A 25,808-nucleotide genomic window follows, 5' to 3' on the forward strand; every position below is an offset into this window, starting at 1 on the left:
GGGTGTGATGGCTCAAGCCTGTAATCCCAGCACTTTGGGAGGCTGAGGCGGGTGGATCGTCTGGGGTTAGGAGTTTGAGACCAGCCTAGCCAACATGGCAAAACCCCATCTCTAATAAAAATACAAAAATTAGCCAGGCATGGTGGCTCAAGCCTGTAATCCCAGCTACTCGGGAGGCTGAGGCAGAAGAATCTCTTGAACCTGCGAGGCAGAGGTTGCAGTGAGCCAAGATCACGCCACTGCACTCCAGACTGGGCGACAAGAGTGAGACTCCATCTCAAAAAAAAATAAAAATTAAAAAAATAAATTTATACCTGTTCATACTTACTTTTTCACTTTGAGAGTTCCAAGTCATTAAAAGGTTTGAAGATAATAAGAAACAGTTTACATAAATCGACAGATTCCAATGTGCTCAGCAATTATATACATTATCTCACTTAATCCTAAACACAGCTACATGAGGAAGGACTTTTACAGTTAACTTCTCAGAGCCTAGATTTTCTTAAGTGCCTAAAACAATGCCTAATACAATAAGCACTGAAATATTTGTTGAAGGAATAAAGCTACTGGTCAGTTACTGAAACATTAACCGGTCAGATTCCTAGGCCAGTATTCTTAATTACCATTCAATAACGTCCCAAGTGAAAATATAAAACAGAGATATGAGTAGAAAGAGAAGAGCATATAGTTAAGTAGTGGCACTGAAGAACAGTAGATTCTGTCTCAATTAGTAGACACTTGCTGAAAATTCAACTGAGTTAATAAAGGTAGAATTCATTTTGGGAAACAAAGGAAATAAGAAAGAAAGCGGGGGAGAGAGGCAGGTGGAAGGAGGGGGAGGGAGAGAGGGAGAATGAGAATATACGTATGTCTGTATACATTGTGTATGATTAATAGTTTTCTGAATTTTGCCCATACATATACAGATACAGCATTTATCCTATGCAAAAGGAGACATTATAAACACATCACTGTATCTGAAGTATCATTTTCATAGCAAGGCAGTAAGTTACAAACTCTGGAAGGTTCTTCATTTCTTGTTACTTTGCTAGTAAAAACAACATCTCACAATATGGAAAGTTTCACCCATATAAACAGGTTAAGCTGTGACTCCTGATTCGGGCTAATTTTACATAAAAGGTAAATAGGTAAAATTATGCCATGGAAGAAAGCATACATTTGCTTCTCTCAACTATCTCAGGGCAAAATCTTGTCAATTCTACAGCTAGATCATCCTGTGAGATGTGCTCAAACACTTAGTGCTTCAATGCATCACCATGGTAAGAAAGCTGGTCTTAGAGTCTTTCTGTGATTTGGGTTTCTTACACCATGTTTTTCAAGTACCAGCTTTTATAGCTTTGCAGAATCATAAAGGGCAACAGGTCCTTCTATGTGTCTATAACAGGAAACACATTTTCCAAAGGTATACACTTCTTCTTGGTTCTCTTCTATCACTGCTCATAGTGCTGAAATTCTCGTGCACGGCATTTATTTTTTGACTGTCACTAAACAGGCCGAACAACTCAAAATTGACTGCGGCCTTGAAACTCTGAAAACCAAAAGTATTAATATTGGTGCTTCTTAGTTAAACCATAATTAATGTTCACAATTACTTAATAAAAGTGTAAATGAACAAGCAGCACTTGGATGCTTCATCATCTTTAAAAATATTTTAGCACCCAACAGGTAACTTAGGTCCAAAATCCTGATAAAAGCAATTGGCAATAACAAAGCATTTCTACCATAAATATCTTCCTTAACCAAAGCATTGTTTTAGGCACTTAAGAAAACTTAGGCTCTGAGAACTCTAAAAATCCTTCCTCACATAGCTGTGTTTGTGATTAAATTAGACAATGTATCCTTCCTTTAGTCAACTAAAGTTAGCATGAAAACTGGAATCAAAACCCTTAAATTATTTTTAACACCACCACTTTCCAGTTATGTTAACTTTTTGAAATTACCTAACTTCGTTGTACCTCAGTTTTCTACACCTATAAAACACATAACAATGATGCCTACATCATAAGTGTTGACATGAAGATTAAACGAGACAATTCATGTAAAACATTAGAACAGTGCTTAGCATACCAAATGGGCTTCATAGGTGTTAATTAATATGCCTAATATTATAAACAAGCAAGTACAGTAATAAAAATAAACTGGAAAACCTGTTATTTTATATTGCCCAGAACCATTCCATCTTAAGCTAATACAAGTGAAGGTGTATGCTGATTAATCCTTCATCACATCCAACAAATCGTGCTGTCAACTTCTTTATCCACTGAAAAATTGCTTTCAAATTCTCGAAACAGCATCACTTCATCAGCTGAAGTAACATTTTGCTGGCATCACTGTTTACAGCCCAGTAGTAGCTAGAATCATACAAGGTTCCTGATTAATTCCTTCCTTTTAAAACGAAATATTTAGTTATTTCACCCGGCACTGAAAAACAGATTCTACAGACCCCTTTGAGTCATGCCCTTACGAAGACAAATAGATTACAACAGAAGACATCATTCTGCTAAGGTTATTGCTTTACACTGGCAAATCAAAGGGAGATGTGTAAAATAGGAGAGGAGAGTTATCTCCTGGGTGAGAACTTTTTCAGACTATTTATTTATTTATTTATTTATTTATTTATTTATTTATTTTCAGATGGAGTTTCACTCTTGTTGCCCAGGCTGGAGTGCAATGGTGCGATCTTGGCTCATGGCAACCTCCGCCTCCCGGGTTCAAGTGATTCTCCCGCCTCAGCCTCCCGAGTAGCTGGGATTACAGGCATGCACCACCACATCAGGCTAATTTTGTATTTTTAGCAGAGACGGGGTCTCTCCATGTTGGTCAGGCTAGTCTCGAACTCCCAACCTCAGGTAATCCGCCCACCTCGGCCTCCCAAAGTGCTGGGATTACAGGCATGAGCCACCGCGCCCGGCCTTTTCAGATAATTTCATTACAGAACAAGGGGTCCCCAAAGCAAAGGTTTCAGAAGCTGGGTTCTGAATGGATTTCCACATAGAAATAATGTTGGCAAACCTCTAGGGAAGGGCTTCAAACCAACTGTAAAAGGTGAACTTCACTGGGACACCAAAAGCATATATTAAATATGTTTATGCAGAAGCACAAGAAAAAGTGAATTAAAACAATAGATTTTCAGTTATCTAGGAAACACTTATCTTGGAAGAAACTAACAGTTTCCACACAAACTTAGGCTAAGTATAAGCTCATAATCATTTATCTGTTGTCCTGTGTGTTAAATCAGGAACAGCAGGAATCCCTTCTCTATTTATTTCATTATTTTAAATATTTTTTCCACCTTTAAAGTAGTAAAATTACCCACAAGTATATAAAATACGCTTCCTCAATTATCTCTAAAACAATGGCCAGTATTCAACTCTTATTCTTTTTTCTAATATTTTAATTTCTTCATTGCCCTACCAAAGCATACATTTTGTAATTCTTCATCCTTTTGTTTTATATCGGACTTAAAGAAGGTTCTGTCTTTACAGCAGAGGCTTCTAGTCAGGGTTCATATCTTCACAGCCCTTATTCTACATGAATTGACTATTCATACACTTCGACTACTGGGGTATTTGTTATGTACTACTAATGTCTAAGAGAACTTGATATAGTAAGAAAAATTATCCCTCTATGTTCCATACAGGCTAATACTTTTCTACCATATATTATGTTAATTTTATTTGTAGAGTCTTTCAGAAGGCAGAACCATAAATATTTTATATAGTTAAATCTATCCATCTTTTCCTTTTATGGCATTTGAGTTGTGTGTCATGTCAAAAAAGCCTTTCCATAAAGTCCTGTTCATAGCTTAAAGAAAAAAAAAAAGCCTTTCCATCCCCAAAACTAAATAAAAATTATTTGTATTTTTGTCTTAGTATTTTTCTGAGTTTTTCTTTGAACAGTCTAATCTTTAATCTCTCCACCATTCTTTTTTGTGTACGGTGTAAAGTATAACCCTGACATACATTTTTTGTGTTTTTCAAATGGATGGCCGGCCAACTGTCCCAACACCATCTGGCCCTTCTACCTAAAAAATCAATTTCAATCATTCCAAGCACCTAAACTCTAGCTTAATGCTGAGAGGAAACTTTCATGTCTGTATTAAGGTGATCACTTTTTAAGTATATTGTTGTTCAAGGGGCTATGTATTCTGCTTTTAGCATTCCCAGCACTTGCTAGAATGAGCATAAAAGTGAGGGTTGGGGTGGGAGTATCAAATTTGACTACAATGTCAAAATACAACCATTAAGCCACTAAAGCAGTTTACAATGTGTATGTATACCTGTGGTACGAATTAAAATTACCCCTTGAACTGCTGCCCATGGACAGCACTTTTACGTATGTTCTTTTACTCTTGTAAAGCAGTGGCATCTATACCAGATAAGCACTGTATTTATTATAACTAGGAGTTAACTTGTCTTGATAGCATGGCAAAAAAGATATGGGGAGTGAAGATTCACAGATATTCGAAATTTAAACTATATCTCCTTATTTAAAAATACTTTTAAAGTAGACTATTTAATCTAGTGTTCTTTTTCTGTCAGTTGACAAATGGTATGTCACAAAAAGAACACTAGGTATGTCAGAAAAAGAACACTAGGTTAAATGACCGAATGACTGAAACTGACATTTTTGGTAGAAGGGATAGGTAGTGTTAGGACAGTTGGCTGTCCATTTGGGGGGAAAAAAAGTTTCTCAGGGTTGCACCTTACACCATACACAAAAAAGAATGGTGGAGAAAAGATGAAAGGTTAAAGATTTTTAGAGTGTGTGCCTGGATTCAGAATAGGAAAGGGGAGCCTAGAGAACAAAACTTTTCAGGATGTGCCCTGCACTGTTTAGGGCAAAGTACACTCTAGCCACCCATCTGAGTAGCCAACTAGTCTCCCTGAACAACATGAAAATCTTATCACTCTACCTTCAATGATGTGCACCAACAAATGTAATTTCAAACCCAATGCAACCCAGTATTTACTCTGAAAACATTTCTTGATAACCTACCCTATGCCAGTAACCTTGTACTAACTGTGAACAAAACAGATATTTATGGAAGATTGCCTAAAGAATATGCAGTATCTCCATTCTTCTAATTATTCCAAAATCTTTTCCCTTTTTAAGTCAGACCATTTTGAATAGTCCTCACTCAATATCCTCATCTCCCACCAATTAACTGCCTTAATGAAGGTGCTCTGGTATGATGCATTTGGCCTATACAGGGGCATTCTGAAATTTGTTGGTGTGTCCACAGTAGGAAGACTGTTGAGGGCACTGTTTATTACATTACATAGGGTCCTGTTTATAAGGTCTCTGAAGAGAAATTTCCTTCTGATCTTAGTACCAGGAATTGTTGTGCTTTTCTTAAAAGTTTGTTTGTTTTCAAATTTTATGGGCATAAATTGACCAAGTTTTCCTTGTTTGCATCATCTACTAAGAAGTTTACAGAGTATTTGGGCCCCAGTGGAAATAAATATTAGATTTTTATATTAGGTCTTTTATATTTTTATTTTGCATTTCTTGCCATACAGTTGATAAATCTCTATAAACCAACTTGAGAGACAAAATGAAACAAAAAAATAGATGGAGAAAATTTACATTAATGCATCTCAAAAAAATTTTTTAATTTAAGGGATCAGAAAAAAGGTCACATGAGAAATCAAGGGCTTAATCAAGAAATTAAGAATATATGGGCTGGGCATGGTGGCTCACACCTGTAATCCCGGCATTTTGGGAGACCAAAGCGGGCAGATCACTTCAGGTCAGGAGTTAGAGACCAGCCTGGCCAACACAGTGAAAACCCATCTGTACTAAGAATACAAAAAAATTAGCCGGGTGTGGTGGCATGCACTTGTAATCCCAGCTACTCGGGAGGCTGAAGCAGGAGAATCACTTGAACCCTGGAGGTGGAAGCTGAAGTGAGCCGAGATCACGCCACTGCACTCCTGCCTGGGCGACAGAGCAACACTCTGCCAAAAAAAAAAAAAAAAATTATATATATATATATATATATATATATATATATACACACATACATACATACACACACACATATATGGATTTAAAAAATAAAACCAGTAACTCAATTAACTGGAGGAACAGGGGAAGAGGAATTAAGGACAAAAGGGGAAAGAAAAATTAAAGAATACCCCCAAATAATGTATTTGTAGAAATCAGACAAATGGTAGTACAAAATGACTTTGTGTAAACCTAGTCAAGCTTACCATGTAAGTCACAAAATATTTACAAACATTTCTTATTCCACAGACATCACTCAAAATGGTAAAAATAACATACTGGCAGATGAAAAAGAAAATACAAAAATTACTTGATAAAAATGGCCAAAGGGTACCGGAAAAACAACAAACAAGACCAACAGGGCTGTTACTGTAACCTGTTTCTTTTCTGAGCTCTTTCCTCATCCATCCCAAATAGTAGGAAAAAAACTTATGCATGCAACAATATGAATCTATTAACTTCTCAACATTCTAAATAACCCAGCAGAAAGTCTAGGTAGGCGTTTACACTCCCCAACACGCATAAGTATGTTCTCGTTAGATAGCCTCTCTCCTTCAAGGTCACTGTCATCTTTTCTCACCACTGACAGACTTTACAATGCTGTCACTGCTGTATGTTAACCCTAGTTCACAAGTATCATCACCATCAAGCCATCTCTACTCAGAAGTTAGATACCTTCTTCCTTATTGTCAGCTTCCTTAAATTTCTTGCTCCCCAAGTCCCAGAGAACTCCAAGCTTGCTAGGAGGTTAGGTGAAATCCAGCACTGAAAATATTTCAGGATTAGTCTTATCATTTCCAAGCCCTTGTGTAGGAAATAGACCCCTAGACTGCTAAAACTCTATTATCTTTCCATTTCTCCTTTATCCCTACCTCCCATATATTTGACTTAAAAATTAAAATTGCCTTTAGAGAAAGCAGAGTAAAAAAAATATGCTCACTCCAGTTCTCTGCTAAGAGAAACATTTTTGTGCAAGAGTAGGGTATGACTCTCCAGGACCACAGTGCCACAGCTGACCCATCCCTGCCCAGACTCTGCAACCATCCCCTTTCTATAAATGAACAGCTAATAGTGGGATGCAAGTAAAGCATGTGACTAACAGGTAGACTGATCCAAGCTCCACCTGCATCCCTAAGCTACTTCTCCAAAGAGGTATAGGAATTAGCTGCGGGGAAGGAGGTGGGGCAGGCACACGTGGAAAGAGAATATTTAAGAAGTCATAAATTTTCAGGAAAACTACAAGTATTCTGAAACGGCCAAAACAGGAAAAATAAATCATTGTTGTACATTTGAAAACTAATGATAAAAGATTTTATATTTAATAAAATTTAGTAAGATTTAATTTAATAAAAATTTAATAATAAGATGTCGGCCGGGCGCAGTGGCTCATGTCTGTAATCCCAGCACTTTGGGAGGCCAAGGCGGGTGGATCATGAGGTCAGGAGTTCAACACCTGCCTGGCCAAGATGGTGAAACTCCATCTCTACTAAAAATACAAAAATTGGCCGGGCATGGTGGCAGGCGCCTGTAATCCCAGCTCCTTAGGAGGCTGAGGCAGAGAATTGCTTGAACCTGGGAGGTGGAGGCTGCAGGGAGCCGAGATCACACCACTGCACTCCAGCCTGGGAGACAGAGCAAGAGTCTGTCTAAAAAAAAAAAAAGATGTCCAAATTAGACTAAAAACATTAAAATTAAAGCAATGAGGTGTTTTTCATCAACCTAGGAAAAATTTAAAAGACTAATAGTTAACAGTGCAGGAGAAACTGACACTATTAAATACTGTAGATAAAAAATATAGAGTGGTACTAAAAGCAACCTGACGACATGTACAACATTTTTAAGTGTGTATATTCTGTTAAAGAAAGTTTATGGGAGACTACTATTTTGGACTAGCCTCCTCCACTAGGTCTCAGCAGAACAGACCAAACCAGTCTTTGGTTTTCTGTTCCTGCATTAATTCACTTAGGATTACGGCTTCTGGCTCCATCCAAGTTACTGCAAAGAATATGATTTCATTAAAATGTTTATCTTATTTAAATGAGTGAACTAAAGAATAGAGAGCAATGGGGGAAAAACGGCAAGTATATAATAGGATATGCACTATGACTCCTTTTTTAAAAATTATGTGTACATGCATGACAGGAGCATGCACACCTAAGCGTGGACATCTGTCTGCAATACATAGGAACAAATCCCAGGAAATGGGCTCAATCACCAAACCAGTCTCGTACTGGTCCTGATGGCATTATGTAACTACTAAGATGTGATTGATTCCAACAGCATAAGCCGGCAATGGCTTTGCCCCTATAGTCTAATCGCCTGAAATCATACTTTCCAGCAACACTCATAAATTGTTAATTCATCTTCTCAGACTATTGTGATGTTGAACATGTATCTCATAACATAAGAGCATTTTCACCAATTCCTTTCTAACTAATGATGATTGGCATATAAGTGTACATGTATAAAACAGTCTGCCAAAACACCACTCTCCTTGGCCAGAGCATGAAGAAGCAAGTACTCAGAGGGTAGGGAAAGCACTATGAAGAGGAAGATGGGGGGACTTAGCAATGTAGTGTAAAAGAAAAATTGAGAAATAAACAGCATTAACAACTCAGCATTAACAATGATGCAGGGCATGATTAAATGAGGTGTGAATGACTGGAAACCAATGCCATGAAATAGCTGACTTCTCATTAGAAACAATAATCAACCGTCATGTTTCCTCAACTGAAAGCTACAGCCCTAGTTTAGTAACAGCTTGGTATGGGAGAAAGGAAGTGGTTGGTAAAAAGTGGTAAACAAATCCACCTTTTTGCATAATTTGCTTGCATATTAATTTTAAGTCACAACTCATTTGAGAACACTGAAATAGTTTAAATTATGTTTTTATCAAAATAACATGTAAACAGGGTAAATCCTAATTTTCTATTTCACCAACTGGGTCACAAAAAAATATAAATGCTGCTCCAGATGAAAATTATCCCAAGGTTAACATGTGTAATTAGCTTCAGTTTCATATATATTTGTTTTAACAGACATGGTATTGCTCTGTCATCCTGGCTGGAGAACAGTGGCACAATCACAGTCCATCACAGCCTGGAACTGCTGGGCTCAAGAGGTCCTCCTGCTTCGGCATCCAGAATAGTTAGGACTATAGGCAAGTACCAACACGCTTGGCTATTATTTTAAATTTTTTTGCAGAGAGAAGGTCTCGCTATGTTGCCCAGGCCAGTCTCAAACTCATGGTCTCAAGCAATCCTCCCACCTCAGCCTCCCAAAGTGCTGGGATTACAAGCATAAGCCACCAAACCTACCCTAAAATACAATTCTTAACAAAAACCCAAAATGTTGAGAATGTATGGGTTACCAGGATCAGCAGTTTGCATACAACCAACTTCAAAAACATTTATAGTCAGCATCTAGAAATCCTGAAAGCTAAGTTAACATTAGATCTGATAATCAATTGTCTGTGTCTCCAAAATGCAATACAGAGATAAGAATGCACAATTGATTCTAGAGCACACAATCTGGACCTGGGAACTGTACAAACACTGAGGTTAAACTCAGAATAACAGCTGTTAAATCTATAGATCTTAACAGTGGAAATTCTGCAATCCCCCAATTCCATTTGATATATGCTTCATCATTCCACTGGCCTGAAGCAGAAATTAACGGGTAAGAGCCTGATAATGATCTTAACTGCTTACTGCTATAATCAAAACAGAGACATAGGTGTGCCACTTAGCCTCTTTAAGCCTCGGTTTCCTAACCTGAAAGATAGGATAACAATACACACCCCATGGGGGGTCACTGTAATTAACATAAATGCATGTAAAGCATTTAGTACAACAACTGGCACAAAGACTTGATAAATGTTATTGCTGTTGTTACTAGGAATCAATGTATTTATTGAAAAATATGGAATCTCGTCCACAATTTCCAACTGTGGACTTGTCACTAAAAAGTACAAAGATCATGCAAATAGCCTCATAACATGAAAATCATCTTTGGCTCTTCAGCTAAATCTCATGCTTCCTGAACCAGCTATGCTGAACTTTTGTTCCTTGAAAGTGCTCTGTTTTCATTAGTTTCAAGAATTGTATGTGCAGTTATGCATCACTTAACGATGCTATGTCATTAGACGATTTTGTCATTGTGTGATCACAGAGCATATTTACACAAACCCAAATGGTATAGCCTACTATATACCTAAGCTATATGGTATAGCCTGTTGCTCCTAGACTACAAACCTGTACAGCATGTTATTCTACTGTTGTACTGCAGGCATCCTAACACAATGGTAAGTATTTGTGTATTTAAAAATATCTAGGCCAGGCACAGGAGCTCACATCTGTAATCCCAGCACTTTGGGAGGCCAAGCCAAGAGGACTGCTTGAGTCCAGGAGTTGAAGACCAGCCGGGGCAACAAGGCGAAGCCCCGTCTCTACAAAAAAAAAAAAAAAAATTAGCTGGGCATGGGTGCGTGCGCCTGTGGTACCAGCTCCTCAGGAGGCTGAGGTAGGAGGATCATCTGAGCCCTGGAAGGTAGAAGCTGCAGTCAGCTGTGACTGCACCACTGCACTCCAGTCTGGGTGACAGAGCTAGACCCTACTTAAAAAAAAAAAATAAATTAAAAAATAAAAATATTTAAACACAGAAAAAGTATAGTTAAAAACATGGTATAAAAGATTTAAAAATGGTATACCTGTAGAGGGCACTTACCTGAATGGGCTTGCAAGACTGGAAGTTGCTTTGGGTGAGTCAATGAATGACGAGTGAGCGAATGTGAAGGCCTACAGCATTACTGTACACTACTATACACTTTAAAAACACCATATACTTAGGCTACACTAAATTTATAAGAGAAAAAGTCTGTGTTCAATAATAAATTAACTAGCTTACTGTAACTTTTTTTTTTTTTGAGATGGAGTCTCACACTCTGTCACCCAGGCTGGAGTGCAGTGGCGCAATCTCAGCTCACTGCAACCTCCACTTCACGGGTTCAAGTGATTCTCCTGCCTCAGCCTCCCGAGTAGCTGGGATTATGGGCGTGTGCCACCACACCCAGCTAATTTTTGTATCTTTAGTAGAGATGGGGTTTCACCCTGTTGGCCAGGCTGGTCTCGAACTCCTGACCTCAGGTGATCTGCTCACCTCGGCCTCCCAAAGTGCTGGGATTACAGGCATGAGCCATCACGCTGGGCCTACTGTAACTTTATAAGCTTTAAAATGTTAAAAACTTTTTGACTCTTGTAATAACAGTTTCAAACACACTGTACAGCTATACAAAAAAATTTTCTTTATATCCTTATTCTATAAGCTCTTATCTATTTAAATTTTTTAAATTTTTACCTTTTAAATGTTTTTGTTAACAACTAAGACACAAACACAGACATCAGCCTAGGCCTACACAGGGTCAGGATCATTACAATGTCACTAGGAGATAGGAATGTTTCAGTTCTGTTATAATCTCATGGGACTGCCATTGTATACTGGTCCACAGACCGAGAAGTCATTATGCGGTACGTGATTGTACAGCTGACCCTCGAACAAAATGGGTATGAACTGTGTGGGTCCACTTAAATCAGGTTTTTTCAATCACATGCAAATTAAAAATACAGAATTCACGGGATGCAAACAGCTCATAGTCACAGGGGCTCTGAGGCCCAGGGGGCAGGCACACTTTTCACATACTCGGGTTCCACAGGGCCTGCTGCAGGACTTAGGCATGTGCAGATTTTGATATTGGTGTGTGTGTGTTGGGGGAGGAGGGCACACGAGTAGGGAATCCTGGAACCAATCCCCTTGTGGTATGCCCCTGTGTATAATAAGGGATGTCTGAGATGTCTGCATAGTGTTCCCTTTGCTCAGAACATTTTCAATTCCACTTCTCACTCCCAGTTCTTGAACTGATTAATTCCTATTCATCTTTCACATCTCATTGTAAACATGATATCCTCAGAGAGCCCCTTCCCAAATCCTCTTGTCCAGATTAGCAGTCCCCACCTTATGCTCCTGGGGTACTTCAAATCTCTCGTATTCTACTCATTAAACTACAACCAGTATTATTTAATATATGATTTCCCCAACAGACCAATATACACTTTGAGAGGGCAGAGATGTTATCTTATTCATTACTCTACCACCAGTGTTCAGTACATTACAAGGAGCAGAAGCTCTATAAATATTTGTTGAATTAAATGAATGCAGAAAGACTGGCCATATTGGTTCATCATAATCTAGTTTTTATTCACACTGAGTACCACAATTATTGATAAGCTTACTACCTTTGTTCATTCGCATTCTAATAGGATGTTTCAAGTTTAAAGTCTAAATCCCATCTTCAGTACTACCTACTGCATACAATTTAGCTCTCCTACTAGGACAGGACCAAGCTTACCATGTTCTATATTTTTAATAAATATTCAGGTACTCAGATGAAAGCCAAACTGATAAAAATATATGTTATATTTACTGGTCTTCACCCAAAAGATGTTTCTGAATAATTCCAGTTTAAAAAGGAAAAAAAAAGTATGAAAACTATTCATCTAGCCCAGCCCATAATTTTATCAATAAGAATCCTATGGGTTGGAAAAGTTTAGTGATTTATTCAGGATCAGAAAGCTATTATCGTTAATGCTAAAAGCAGAATAAGGATCCAAGTCTCCTAATTCTCAGTCTGTCTTTCCAGTATAGGGCCTTTCTGGGGCATTAACTGAAAACCATTATTCAAGGTATGCTAAGCAACAAATAATCTTGAAGTGCAACAAGTAATCATTTAATGTTATCAAATCACCTGTAGAGCTTTTTTAAAGTATGGATTTTCAGACCTCTACTGTATTAGAAGTTGGGCCTTCTTATGTTGAAAAAGTTCCATGGGTCACCCCATGGTGACAAAGATTGAGAACCACTAAGTCCATCAACCAAGCATTCATTATTTGTTAAATGTCTAGGCCTACTCTGTCCCTACCAGTATGTTCCCGCACTCAAGGCTCTTAGGACAAGATTTACTTACATAATCAATTAGAGAAGAAAATAGGACTGTGTATAATGAAGTGCTGAATTGGGTAACTGAACACAAATTAAGTGCTAATTTCAGAGAAAGTACGACAGGAGCTCAGATTTGACAGATGGCTATTTGTGGAGATAAAGAAATGGACAGACAGGTCCCTTAAGATAAATAAGGACAAAAGTTTTCAAGTCATGACCAGCAGAAGTCCTAAGGACCCTGTGAAAGTGCCTCAAAAGCTACTGTGGAAAGGAGGAGGAAAATGCTTTTCTTGCTCCAATATCCAATTTTAATCAGAACAGCTCCACTTTTGCCTTTAAAAAAGAACACCAAAGGCTTTTAAAAGTTTGAAATCCCTTATTTTACAAATGCAATTAAAAAAAAAAATCCATGGTGAAGTAACTTGTCCTAAAGTTACTAAGCTAATTAGTGACAGAGAAGCCAGGTCTCTGAACCCCCCAGTACCTTTTTTCACTCTACCATACCATACACCATGGCCTTCCAATGGAGGAAAAAGTGTGAGTAAAGGTTCTCACACAACGTCCCAAACACACTGGCTTGACCAAAACACTGGGTACACTTTCAGGTCATGTGTCTCAAATTGGGATTGGTGTTGCAAGGATGGTAATGGGAGAAAGGCTCAGGTAAGTCTCAGGATAAATTACAGCCATCCTCCCAAGAAAGATCTTCAAATTTTAGGGAAATTTCTTTAAAAACTAAAATCTGATAATATGCTGTATTTGTGGTAGAAATGGACAATAAGGGAACTTCCTTGATGGAATTGTTGAGTCATGCTATTTAAGGAAGTAGTAAAGATAAGAATGCATAGGCAAGGGTAGGGGCTAGATAACAGAATGCCCTGAAATCAAGGTAAGTTGTATTTGCTTCAATGCAACACCTCCACTGTATAAAGTTTTCAGAAGAGTATTAGGAGTGTCCATTCCTCCTAAGATGCTGGCTGCACCAAAAAATGAACAACCTACAGTCAGGTGCCCCACAGAATCCATCGGCTGCTAAAGCTTCTGCTTCTCTACAGCAGCACAAGTAATAAAATTCCTGATTTTACTCCTGTGCTCATGTAAGAAAAACTATTACAGAGTTACTTTAAAAATGCTTCTGCTATCAATTTGATACTCCCCACAGCATCCCTCTAACACTGGTATTATCACCATCGTATTGTTGAAGGAAATAACCTTAGAAGACAGTGCCAAAGCCAAAATGAGATATCTAGAATTTACAACGTTCAGATTCAATATTCAGTCCACACGCACAGTGGCATGAGCATAAATCTCAACCCTAGTATTAATGTTTATCAAACATTTAATTCACTAAAAAATTTTCAATTTTCACAAGGAATCTACAACCCAATAAGACCCACCCAAACATGTCTCAAATGACATGTCAAAGTGAATTCACTGACTTACTCCCCAAATGGCTCCTTTTCCCAACATCCCTACATCTGCTTATGGTAATGCTCTTTTCTGGATAACCTAAACTCAAAACCTTGATAATCTCTTTGCATCTAATTAGCTGCTAAACACTTTAAGGGCTCTGATCATGGCACTGTCCATAACAAAAAAAAATTTAAAAAAAAAATTCAGTGACTTCCTACTGCCTAGCAAATAAAATCCAAACTCTTACACCAACACAAAGGATTCAGAGCTCTCCACAATAGAGCCCCAAAGTGCCTTAATACACAGCCTAAATAACAACTAAGCTGGAAGTCTTGCTATTACCCACACTTAATGCTTATAAAAACACAGGACCTTGAGAAAGTCACTTAATCTAAGTTTTATTTTACTCGACTATAAAATGGGTATAGCAACGCTTGCCTGAAAGGACTAACTGAGGTAATGAAAATGAGAATGTGGCTATAAATTTTAAAGTACTATAAAAATACAGACATTATCACTATGCCATGGTTATGGTAATATTATTTATACCTGCCTTGCTCCAGAAAGGATGTAAGGTGGCCCACATAAAACAAGATAAAAAGAGTTTAAAGATGGAAGCAATAAAAGAAATACAAAACAAATGCATGGACAAAAAATTGATCTACTAATCAGGCTAAGAAATGCAAACATAATTGCCTATGCATGTGCTTCTCAGGTTAATAATTTGACCTAAATTTGACCAAATCAAACTGTAATTCGATTTGAAAAGGAAACTAAGTCAATTAGACAATTCAGTGTCCATAAGACTAAAAACAAATAGTTTCTACTGTAAAGGCCAGGCAAGAATTTCTCCCAAACGTCCTTATTCCATGTAATGTAATTGGACAATATCCTCAACACCTTTATCACGACTTATCTATTTCATAAATTAGACTGGAAGTCTCTTGAGGTCAAGTAATTTTTAAATTATGTTTGTATCTCTAGTAGCACCTACAGTAATTAGTTAATAAACCAAATACCTCTATACACTGGTTTCTATGGATCTAATCTCTCCCTTCCTATTTCAAACCATCCTGCACACCACATTACTCCTAACACACCATTTTTATCACATCAGTCCCTATTTCAAAATCCTCCAACAGCTTTCCTGCAGATAGAACAAATGCTTCCTCATTCTTTACCTATACATCACAATGTTGAACACAACCTCCCCTTCAATGGCCTTCTCTGTATTCCCATTCCTCTAAATTCTTTTTGCCCTTTAAAGCTCGGTTTAAAAGTCTCGCCTTCTACATAAAGCCTTCTCTGACTGACAGCAATGGGGCAGGAGGAGAGACTGGGAGGTGGGAGAAAGAAGTCTTGTGTTCTTATCTGTTACTGAATAGTTAAGTGACTGTGAGCAAGTCACTAAACCATTGTGAAAATATTTCCTCATCTGTGAAGCAAAAGCTTTAGCAAAGATTATATCTAAATTACCTTCCAGCTATAATATATTCTAGGATGCTCTGGCTCTTTCAAACTTGGACACACTCTGATCTATTCTCCGATCTTCATTATCTGTTACATATTTTAATATGTAATTATATACACTGTTTTTCAATTTTTCCTGCTTAAGTAAACATACCAACTCCTCCGCAGCAGTCATATTTCCTTCTTATCCCCAAAGACTATAGGCATAGGACCAGGTACATAGCAGATACCTTTTATAGACTAGGATGGTAACTACTTTAAAACATTAATTATAATATTGCTTGCTGCAGTATGAATCAGCCAAAAAAGGCTGTATTTTTCATTAAGCAGACCACTAAAATAAGTGTACTAAAACAAGAAAACACCTAAGTCACTTTTCCATATAAAAATATATTCCCTTTAAGGTATCAGTGCAACTCCATTAAGGTAATCATATGTTTAAGCACAAATGAGTCGTTTAACACACAGCATATTGTTCATTTTCCAGCCATTCCTGTTTACATCTTCTATTGCAAAGAGAAAGTTCAACGGGGGGGGGGGAACCTGCCGTAATAATTATTATTATTGATTTAATTTCATATACCATTTCTATATTCCAACATAAAAAGCATAAAGTTACAAAGAATTATGAAATAAATAATGTGATAAATTGCACTTGCTATGACTTTCAATATTGAAGACTTAGTAAAGCTACTACAAACACTTAGCTTTGTGGAATGTGAACATTGGCTGTTAAAAAAAAGTTAGTATAATGTATCCTCTCCGGATAAACGCCCAGGAGTTCCAGCAGTTTAAAAGAAATCTGGGCCAGGTGTGGTAGCTCATGCCTGTAGTCCCAGCACTTGGGGAGGCCACAGTAGGACTGCTTAAGCCCAGGAGTTTGAGACTAGCCTAGGCAACATAGCAAGACCCCATCTCTTAAAAAAAATTAAAAATAAGAGAAAATAAATGAATAAAAGATAATCTGATAAATCTAGAGGTTTGCTGATTCTTCTTTTGCTCAATTACTAGTCCTGTCAGCAAATGTAGGCAACACTGAAATCTTGAGTGCTTGCTTAATTGGAAATAAATAAATAAATAAATAAAACCCAAAAACAAAAGAGCTCTATTAGTCACTGAGTATACAAAGATACCAATGCTCAAAAAATTCACACCCCATAATAAAAACACACAGAACCCCATAACCACATGCACTGTATGCAAAGGAGCATCTTCAAATCAGAACTTCTGAAACTCAAGACAATTCTCATATTCCAAATTCTAAACATACTGTAAACGGATCAAGTAAGTCAGGCAATAGCTCTACTCAGGCTATTTTTGTTTCCATTGTTATTACTGCTGAAACAGTTTATAAGAGCTCATCACCTGTTTAGAACACAGAAATACTTCGGTACAAAACAAACCAATTTATTCCTAAGAAGAATTAAAATCTACAGTTATTCAATTCTCTTTACTTATGAAATGTCAATAATGCACAAAAATGTCCAGCAAAAGATGCATAAGGAAACTGCTATTCTCTGTGAACCTTAATTATTATCCCTTTCAACCACTCAAAAGGATATTTACATCCTTTAAGCAACACAGTAAGAATTAAGCAAAATGGTGACTCAAAGTTACCCCAAAAAAAGGAAAAGGAAAAAATTCATGCAGAAAGGGTACAGAAATTCAAAGCAGATATGTCACTGAATCAAATCAACAACTTTCAACTCTAACGCCCAAGAAATAGTAAGTACATTTGCTCAGGCATTTAGCATTTAAGGAGGGATCAGAAACAAGAACATGGATGACCAAAAGGGGGCATGTTTTGTTTGTGACTTGGTCTGTTCCCTAAACGCAAATTACCTGAATAGTTCTAAATTCAAATGCAATCACTTTCATTAGGAAAAACACATTCCTGCTTAAAATCAGGCTTCATAGCAAGTCTTTACTAATCACAAAAACTGTGTAATTAACGCAATTATATAAAGGCAAATTAATGAATCACATAACATTATTTTTAATGGTGCTTGAAAGACTAATATGCAAAGATTACAACTATGGGGTTTCAACATTAAAAAACAAAACAAAAATAACCGATAACAACAAGGCAATCACTACTACATAATATTACAGTCTTCCAAGTACAAAGGAAACATTCATGAAAATGAGTGACCAACTTAAAAAACACAAATAAATTCAAGATGAAGCAATACAGATTCAAGAAACAGGTCAAATATTTCAATTTTTAATAGAAAATACTTAAAGATAACATTCAAATTTCCACTTCTGTTATTTCAGAACCACCTGCCTAAGATATTCAAGGGTCTATTATACATCTTTGGTGGCTTGAGAAGAGCAACGTAACATTTTGAGCCCTGAACTTATTGCAAAATCCACTAACCAGATGAATGGCAGATTGACAATTACTTCAAACTAGGCGGCAATGAAACATATTTTATTTACACTGCTTTATACTACCTATTGATGTAGAGAATAGTAAATTTAAAATATGGCAGAACACTACACCTGAATTCATTTGAACCTGAATAATAGCTACGGTTTGTTTTTTCCTTGTCTACTGGGATTTTTGACAATGACAAAATGAAAGGAATTACAAACTAATTTGAGGGAAGAGGTTAAAAATTGCTTTTACGGTAATGGTTTGGAAGCAGAACAGTCCTTTAGAAATCAAAAACAGTTGGTCAGCTGTCACATGAATTTTCAAGACCTTGATTCAAAAGTATCATTGTAATTAATAGGTGGGAGAGTTAAGAAAGTGACAACGGGCTGGGCATGGTGGCTCACGCCTGTAATCCAGCACTTTGGAAGGCCGAGGCGGGTGGATCCCTTGAGGTCAGGAGTTTGAGACCAGCCTGGCCAACACGGTGAAACCCCGCCTCTACAAAAAATACAAAAATTAGCCGGGCGTCATGGCGCATGCCTGTAGTCCCAGCTACTAAGGAGGCTGAGGCAGGAGAATCACTGGAACCCACGAGGCAGAGGTTGCAGTGAGCCGAGATCACACCAATGCACTCCAGCCTGGGAGACAGAGCAAGACTCTGTCTGGAAAAAAAAAAAAAAAAAAAGAAGACAGTGACAATGGATTTCCTAGAAATACACGGGAAACTACTTGACAGATGCAAAAGGAGACAGGCAGGTTATAAACTCATGCGGGTTCAAAAGTAACCTAAAATACTCTATCAAAATTGGATCACAAATTCAGGTTAGAAATAAAGCAATTTTATCACATTCTCAGGGAATTTTAATCATCACCTTAAAATAAACTAATAATTAAAAATATGAGAAATGTCTTACAAGAAAATCTATTAATATGTCAAAAATTCTAAGTGCAATCACTGTTGCAATGGAACAATTTTAAAATCACTAATCAAAACAAAACAAACTTGTCCAGACTAAGATAAATCCAAAAAGAATTCTGAATTTTTTTTAAAAAATCTGTTTTAAAAGCACATGCTTTCCTGTGAGTATTCTACCTTATTTTCAACATTATCATTTCCACCTTAAAGAATACACAGCCCTCATTCTCAACTCTGCTTTATTCACTGAAATGGATTCTAAGGCAAATGGTCTCTCCATTAGCCTAAGCTATGCTCTGATTAAGAAACACAGTTTCTTATAAAAGTCTGGGGGATCACAACAAACATTTATATGGGTCACTTCTATGACTATCTATCTAAAACCCAAATACTCCATTTGAGAATTTTGAGGAAATGAATTTTTACAATAGCATTAAAAGTGAACCAAAATATAAGGCCAGTTAACAACATCCATCCTTTTCTGTATTACAAAAACTGTAACAGTGAAATTTTGCTTGTAAAATCCAATGTACATTTTATCATTTTGTATAAAATATCTACGGCCTCAGTAGTGATTAAATTGCAGCTATAAAGGAAATTGTCCCGAAATAAATGGTTTCCCTATGAGAAGGCTTCACTGCTACACTTCACCTCAGGACAATAAATCAAATTAACTGCACCTTGTCCTCTGTCCAATGACATCATCCGTTTGACCACATCTTGGGAATCGGGTGCAAAAACATATGCTATTTAAGGCATGAAATTATATTGCTGCTTTTTGTCCATCTGACCTCATACTTCAGGTCTCTGAAGCAGTCATTCACCTGAAGGTTCTCTTAAAAGCTACAGATTTTTTTTTTTTTCCTGCTGCATTCAGGGCCTGCCTACTGTGAGTGAAAGAAGAAAAATGGTGAGAACTGGTTATTTGAAATTAGCTTGCGTTTAATCCATCAAACCTAGAATTTTGTTACAAATTAAACTGAAGACCAAAGTCCCACAAAATACATAGCTAGCCACTCACCAAAATGTCTTAACATAATTTCAAAGGTTTAACACATTAGTGTTAAACCCCACTCCTCTAATACTTCCCTCGACTACGCAGCGGTAAACATCCACCAGTGACAGGCAACACTAGTCACACTCACACTCACACACACCCCTACATAAAATAAAAATGTGAAAAGAAAATTTTACCACAGGAAAGACCAAAAATCAAAATTACTGTTTCCTCTAAACAGTAAAAGTTAATCTGCCTCTCACAAGCCAACTGTCCTAAGTCTAGATAAAACATAAAATCAATTCTGACAACTTAAAGAGGAGGGGCGGGTGTGCTGGGAGGAGAATAAGTTCCAAGATCAGGGTAAACGCAATGCCTATGTTTATTCTTCTCTTTTCACTCATTTAATCATGACACAAATACTCAAAGAAAACATAATCCCATTTTTTGTTTTCAGTAGTGCTACAATTAAAATAAGCAAGTCTATGACAATGATAGCACAAAATTAACGTCAGCTCCATTTTAAATTAGAATGAAGATGTCAGAAAGGTAGCACCACACCAAGAAATTATGAAAGTGTTGTTAATTGGAATTTCTAATATTTAGCTACTCCACAACTCCTAGAGGAAAAAAAAAAGTGTCAGTTTTACAAATACTACAGACCTTTACAAAGCCTTAAAGTATTTAACATGGGGGTGGGGAGCAACCGGGGTACCCAACCCCAAAACAAAGTGATTTGGATTAAACCAAAATAGATTTCATAGGCTCTGAAAATGAAATACAGGACAGATTTTTTCCCCCTAGGCCCAATACTACTGCAAAGTATAAAAAAGTCTTTTTAAGAGAAAACAAACCATCACAGAGTTGATACTTAGCTAGGACCTGTTTTAATGCTAGTAAAGCCCCAAGAGAGTTTGTTTTGCCCGCAGAGGAGGGGAAAGTGTGTGGAAGTTGGTGGAGGTAGTCATTTTGGTTATTAGTAAATAAATCAAGCAGCAGAGAACATGAGGCCTAGGCAACTGCTAGAGAAGCCAAGGCCTAGCTTCCCCCCTCTCTTCCCAGCACGGCCTGGGTTTGATCTCAGAGCCCTGCGGATTGCCAAGGAAAAAAAAAAGAATCATATCGAACCACAAAAGCACATGGGGCGAATGTAAAATATAAACACGGCGTTGGGCTGTGAGTGGCTGTTATTAAAGGTCTGAATTACTAAACATGAGAGGCGGGGAAAGCCAGGCGGCCATTTCAATAATATAAACCTCCCCGAATTAGACATTATTCAAATGAGAAGAGGTTCAGCTAAGCAGAGAGTAAAGACGACCCAGCACACAGCGAGAAAACACCGCCACAGAAGAAGGGAGGGGGATCCCCGTCCCTCCCCACCGACTCCCAACAGGAGAGAGGAAATCGAGAATACGATCAACTTGTCAGGCCAGCCCATTCTGGGGCAGGAGGGCAGCCCTTTACATCCAAGTTCTCGGGAGGCCTCTGGGCGCTTCTGGGGCCTCGGAGCGAGAGGCCCCGGAGGGCCACCCGCCCCGTGCGTCCCGGTCAGGCGCAGGGGGTGGGGGGAACTGAGGGGGGGCAGCGGGGAGGGGCAAAGGGAGACGGAGGTCAGACCACGCCAGGCACCTCCAGCCCAACTCGCCCGCGAAGCCCCGGCCGACAACGCAAAGGGGCTACCGACCGCAGGCCTGGGGCGCGCGGGCCGCCCCAGAGGACATCCCCTCGGAAGGAACTTGCCCCAAGGACTCCTTCCAATCCAGTCCACCCCCCAGGGGGGGCACGCAGACCCCTGCGCGGGTTCCCCACCCCCGCCGCCCCAGGCCACCTCGCAGCGCCCACGACCGCTCACCCCTACCCACCTAGAGAGCAGGCCTGGCTTGGGTCAGGCCACCACATTGGGGACCCGTGGGGCGCGGCCGAGGTGCCTGGGGCCGTGACCCCCGGGCTCAGCCCCGCGCGGGGCGCGGGCAGGGAGCTCCCCCCGCGCGCACCCCCGGTTGCCCTGAGGGCCGCCCCCCAAGGCGGGCAGCGCCCCCCGGCCCGGGCCCGCTCCCGGGGGAAAACGCGTGCGGGTGTCCGGCCGCCGGGGTCCGCTCCGGCCCCGCCGCCTCCCCGGCATTGTGCTCGCCGCCGCCTCCATCCCCCTTCACGCCCCCCACCCCGCGTCCGCCCGGCCCCGGCCGCCCGCCCGCGCCCTATTGCGCCCCGCCGGCCCAGCAGCTATGAATATGTAAAATGTCTTTATTGTCCTCTCCCTCTGCCCCGGCCCCGCCGCCCCGCCGCGGACCCGCTCGGGTTCGGGCACGGCGGCGAGGCGGCAGCGGCGGCCGGCAGAGGAGGAGGGCCGGTGCCGACGGGCGGGCGGCGAGCGGCGGCGGGGTGGGCCGGGGGCAGGAGGAGGGCAGTGGATCGCAGCCCCCTTTGCCCCTTGTCTTCCCCCTCCGCCTGGCCGCTCCGAGCCTCTTTCCCCCTCCGCTCGGCGCCCGGCGGGGGCTCAATGCTCCCCGGCCCCCCATCTCCCCGCCGTTAATTATAATAATCCTGAGTACTAATAAATTATGCTAAGTCGCGGGGGGGGCAGCGGGAGCCGGGGTTGAGTATGAATATGAATATGTAAAATGCTGTAATGATTACCTGCTGCTGCTGCCGCCGCGGCTGAACTCTCATCTTGACTCGCTGCTCCTCCGTCCGCCATTTTGAATATTTTAACCAAAATCGCCCGGTCGATAAACCCTCCCTCGCTCTGGCTCCCCTCCCCCCTCCCGCCCTGCTTGCCTCCTCCCTCCTCTCCGCCCCCTCCCGCTCCTTCCTCTCCCCGGGCGCGCGCCAGGGGGCGCGCGAGGCCGGCTCTGTTCGCCCCGGCCCCCTCAGAAGAGCTCCACCCACTTCCCGCGCTCTGCGCACGCGCCTTCGGGGCGCTGTGGCCCTTCGGTAGCTAAAGCAGCGCCCTCAATCAGCCAGGCACCCTGTGGCTTCATTTTTCGTCTCGGCTCTGCGCATGCGCGCCTTTCTCCTGCCGCCAGAAGTGTCGCCGGCGCATGCGCTCCCTCTAGCTCAGAACCAGATTATATAGTGTCCCGGGCACCTGTGTCTTCTTACACTTCTCCCTTTTCCTCCCGCCTTGCTTCCCTCCTGGCTTCGCTCCGGTCTCCCCCAGTGGCCTGTGGCATTGTAAAAGCACGGCAAGGAGCGCAGCGGCCAGAAATGTGGGGGCGCGTGGAAGGGCAGTGAGCGGCCCGCGTGCCCTGTGCTCCGCACTTTCTTCAGGCTTTCCGCGCAGTTGAAACATTGGCAACAATGGATAAGCCGCTCCTCGCTAGGTAATTTCCGGCCCTCTGGGCAGGTAGGGGCGGAAACGACCGCCGCGGGAGCCGGGCATGAAGCACCTGCTGAGCCACACGCGGGCCTCCCGCTTTAAATTTGAATCCGAGCTAATCCCCGCCCCCGGCTCTGCCAGTGCAGGAGAACCCGGCCCCGGCAAACGCGAGGGGGAGTGTCGTGTGATTGTTTTAATTAGCCCTACATCTCTTCTGCTCTACCTGCTTCTAACGCCAGGCTGGCTTCCTCGGGAGCTAGGCGTCTTATTAAGTCGCTAATTTCCGCCCTACCCTTCCTTTCTGCCTTCACGCCCCTCTAACGCCGCTCCCCCCAATCGAAACAGACCCCATATTCTGAGGCTTCCCCCCGCGCCTTCTTCCCGCCTTGGAACACCTTTTAAAACCTAGCAGTAAGCTGATGACTAATAAAAATGTCGAAATCGTAACTTCATCGTGAATTTTATTTTGCTGTGTTTCTCGGAGTAAATATGGTATTGGGGAAAGGTTTCGCGTTGCACATACCTTTCTTGGTAACTAGACATAATGTTGCTGAGTTTTCTTTATCTTAAATGGCGAAATTCCCTGGACAAAGTCCCAGGTCTAATTTTACGAATTTTTAAAGCCCTATTTTTGTTTGTTTGTTTTTTAAGAATAGAAAGGTGTATTTCATGGTAAGCAAAGTTTAAAAAAAATCAGCTCTAGTTAATCTGTCTTGAGAGATATGACTGAAGTTTAAATTGGGTAGAACTGCTGGTTCTACAATTAAAAACAAAACTGATTTCCAAGTGAGTGCAATTATTTTAATGGGTAAAGTTTTAATCATCAGTCCTAGCATGCTCGTTGGACTCCTTTAACTGTGCAAGTACAGTTAAAGCTATTGTCAGTGACAGGCAACGATTTGGGGGTGGGATTGATTTGTTCGTGGTAATTAAACCTTAGGGTGTGTGCATGACTGAACCAAATAATTAGACCGCCCTGTAATCTAATTATTTAGAGCCACGCCAACCAGCACACTTAAGGAAATGAAATATTTAACTAGTTAATCTGGAAATATGGCCTAAGTTATTTTCACCAGCATTACTGTAAGGGAAGTCTCAGAATTGACAACCTTATTGGAAATAGTTAAGTACATGCCCCTGCTCTGGGGACCACAAATTTGAAATCATCTCCATTAAGAAAAAGAGCTCAAATACCCTCATTTAATTTCCTATCTTCTATTTAATCCTAGTTTTGCTCTTTGGTTCAAAAAGTATATTAATATGACCTTCGGAAAGTCATTGAAGCTAGTGTATGTGTTATGCATTCTTTACTGTTTCACTTCTATAAAAGGAAATTTTCATGGAAAGGATTTTTATTTAAGGAAGGATAGTTCTGTGAGAACAAAAATAGCTTAAAATAGACTGTATCAAAGTTTCATTTTCCTCCTAATGAGTTATTTATGTTTCCAGCTGTCCCCAGTGCCTAGCACAATGCCTGGGCATAGTAGGTGTTCATATTTGTTGAAGAAAAATAGTGAATATACAGTTATGTATGTTAGGATTATTTGTAAAATTAATGTCATTTATTCAATAAAAAATTGTAAACATCTGCATTCTGCCATGAACTTACTAGGTGCTAAAGATAGGAAAATGTGTAAGACACTACTTTAACCTCAGCAAACTCACATATATCACTTTAAAAAAGAAAAAAAAAAAACCCTTACAATACCCTGGGAGGTAGAAACTCTTTATCCCAGTTATCTAGGATGGGAAGATTGAGGCATAGAGATGTCAAGTAACTTGCCCAGTGTCACACCACTATTAAGTATTAGAGCTAAAATTCAAACACAGGCAAGGGACCGTACTCTTAACCACTACACTAAGTTATTTGCTTTGGGTCAGGCAAAATCTTGGAGGTACATGTATTAGACTGTTCGTGCATTGCTATAAAGAAATACCTGACACTTGGTAACTTACAAGAAAAGAGGTTTAATTGACTCGTGTCTGTAGGCTGTACAGGAAGCATAGCACTGGGAAGGACTATGTTTCTGGGGAAGACTCTGGAAGCTTATAGTCGTGGTGAAGGCCAAGCAGGAGCTTGTACATCACACAGGAGAACAGGAGCAAGAGAAAGAGTAGGGGGGCAGGTGCCACACACTTTTAAAGGACCATGTCTTGCAAGAACTCACTGTCATGAGGACAGCACCAAGGGGATGGTGCTAAACCATTCATGAGAAATCTACCCCAATGATCCAAACACCTCTGTATTAGTCTGTTCTTCCACTGCTATAAAGAAATACCTGAGATGGGG

At 40.1% G+C, this 25,808-nt stretch overlaps 1 protein-coding gene across 1 annotated transcript in view; it reads right to left on the reverse strand.

The window, feature by feature from the left end:
- Positions 1-25,529, reverse strand: part of POU2F1 (POU class 2 homeobox 1) — a 208,936-nt gene extending 183,407 nt beyond the window's left edge. The window contains exon 1 of the mRNA XM_003824595.5: positions 22,837-25,529. Within this exon, the coding sequence (XP_003824643.1) occupies positions 22,837-22,897 (61 nt within the window). The 5' untranslated portion in view covers positions 22,898-25,529. The remainder of the gene's footprint in view (positions 1-22,836) is intronic.
- Positions 25,530-25,808: the final 279 nt, after the last annotated feature.

The sequence above is a fragment of the Pan paniscus genome, chromosome 1 (genome assembly GCF_029289425.2).
Source record: "Pan paniscus chromosome 1, NHGRI_mPanPan1-v2.0_pri, whole genome shotgun sequence".
NCBI classification, from domain to species: Eukaryota; Metazoa; Chordata; class Mammalia; order Primates; family Hominidae; genus Pan; species Pan paniscus.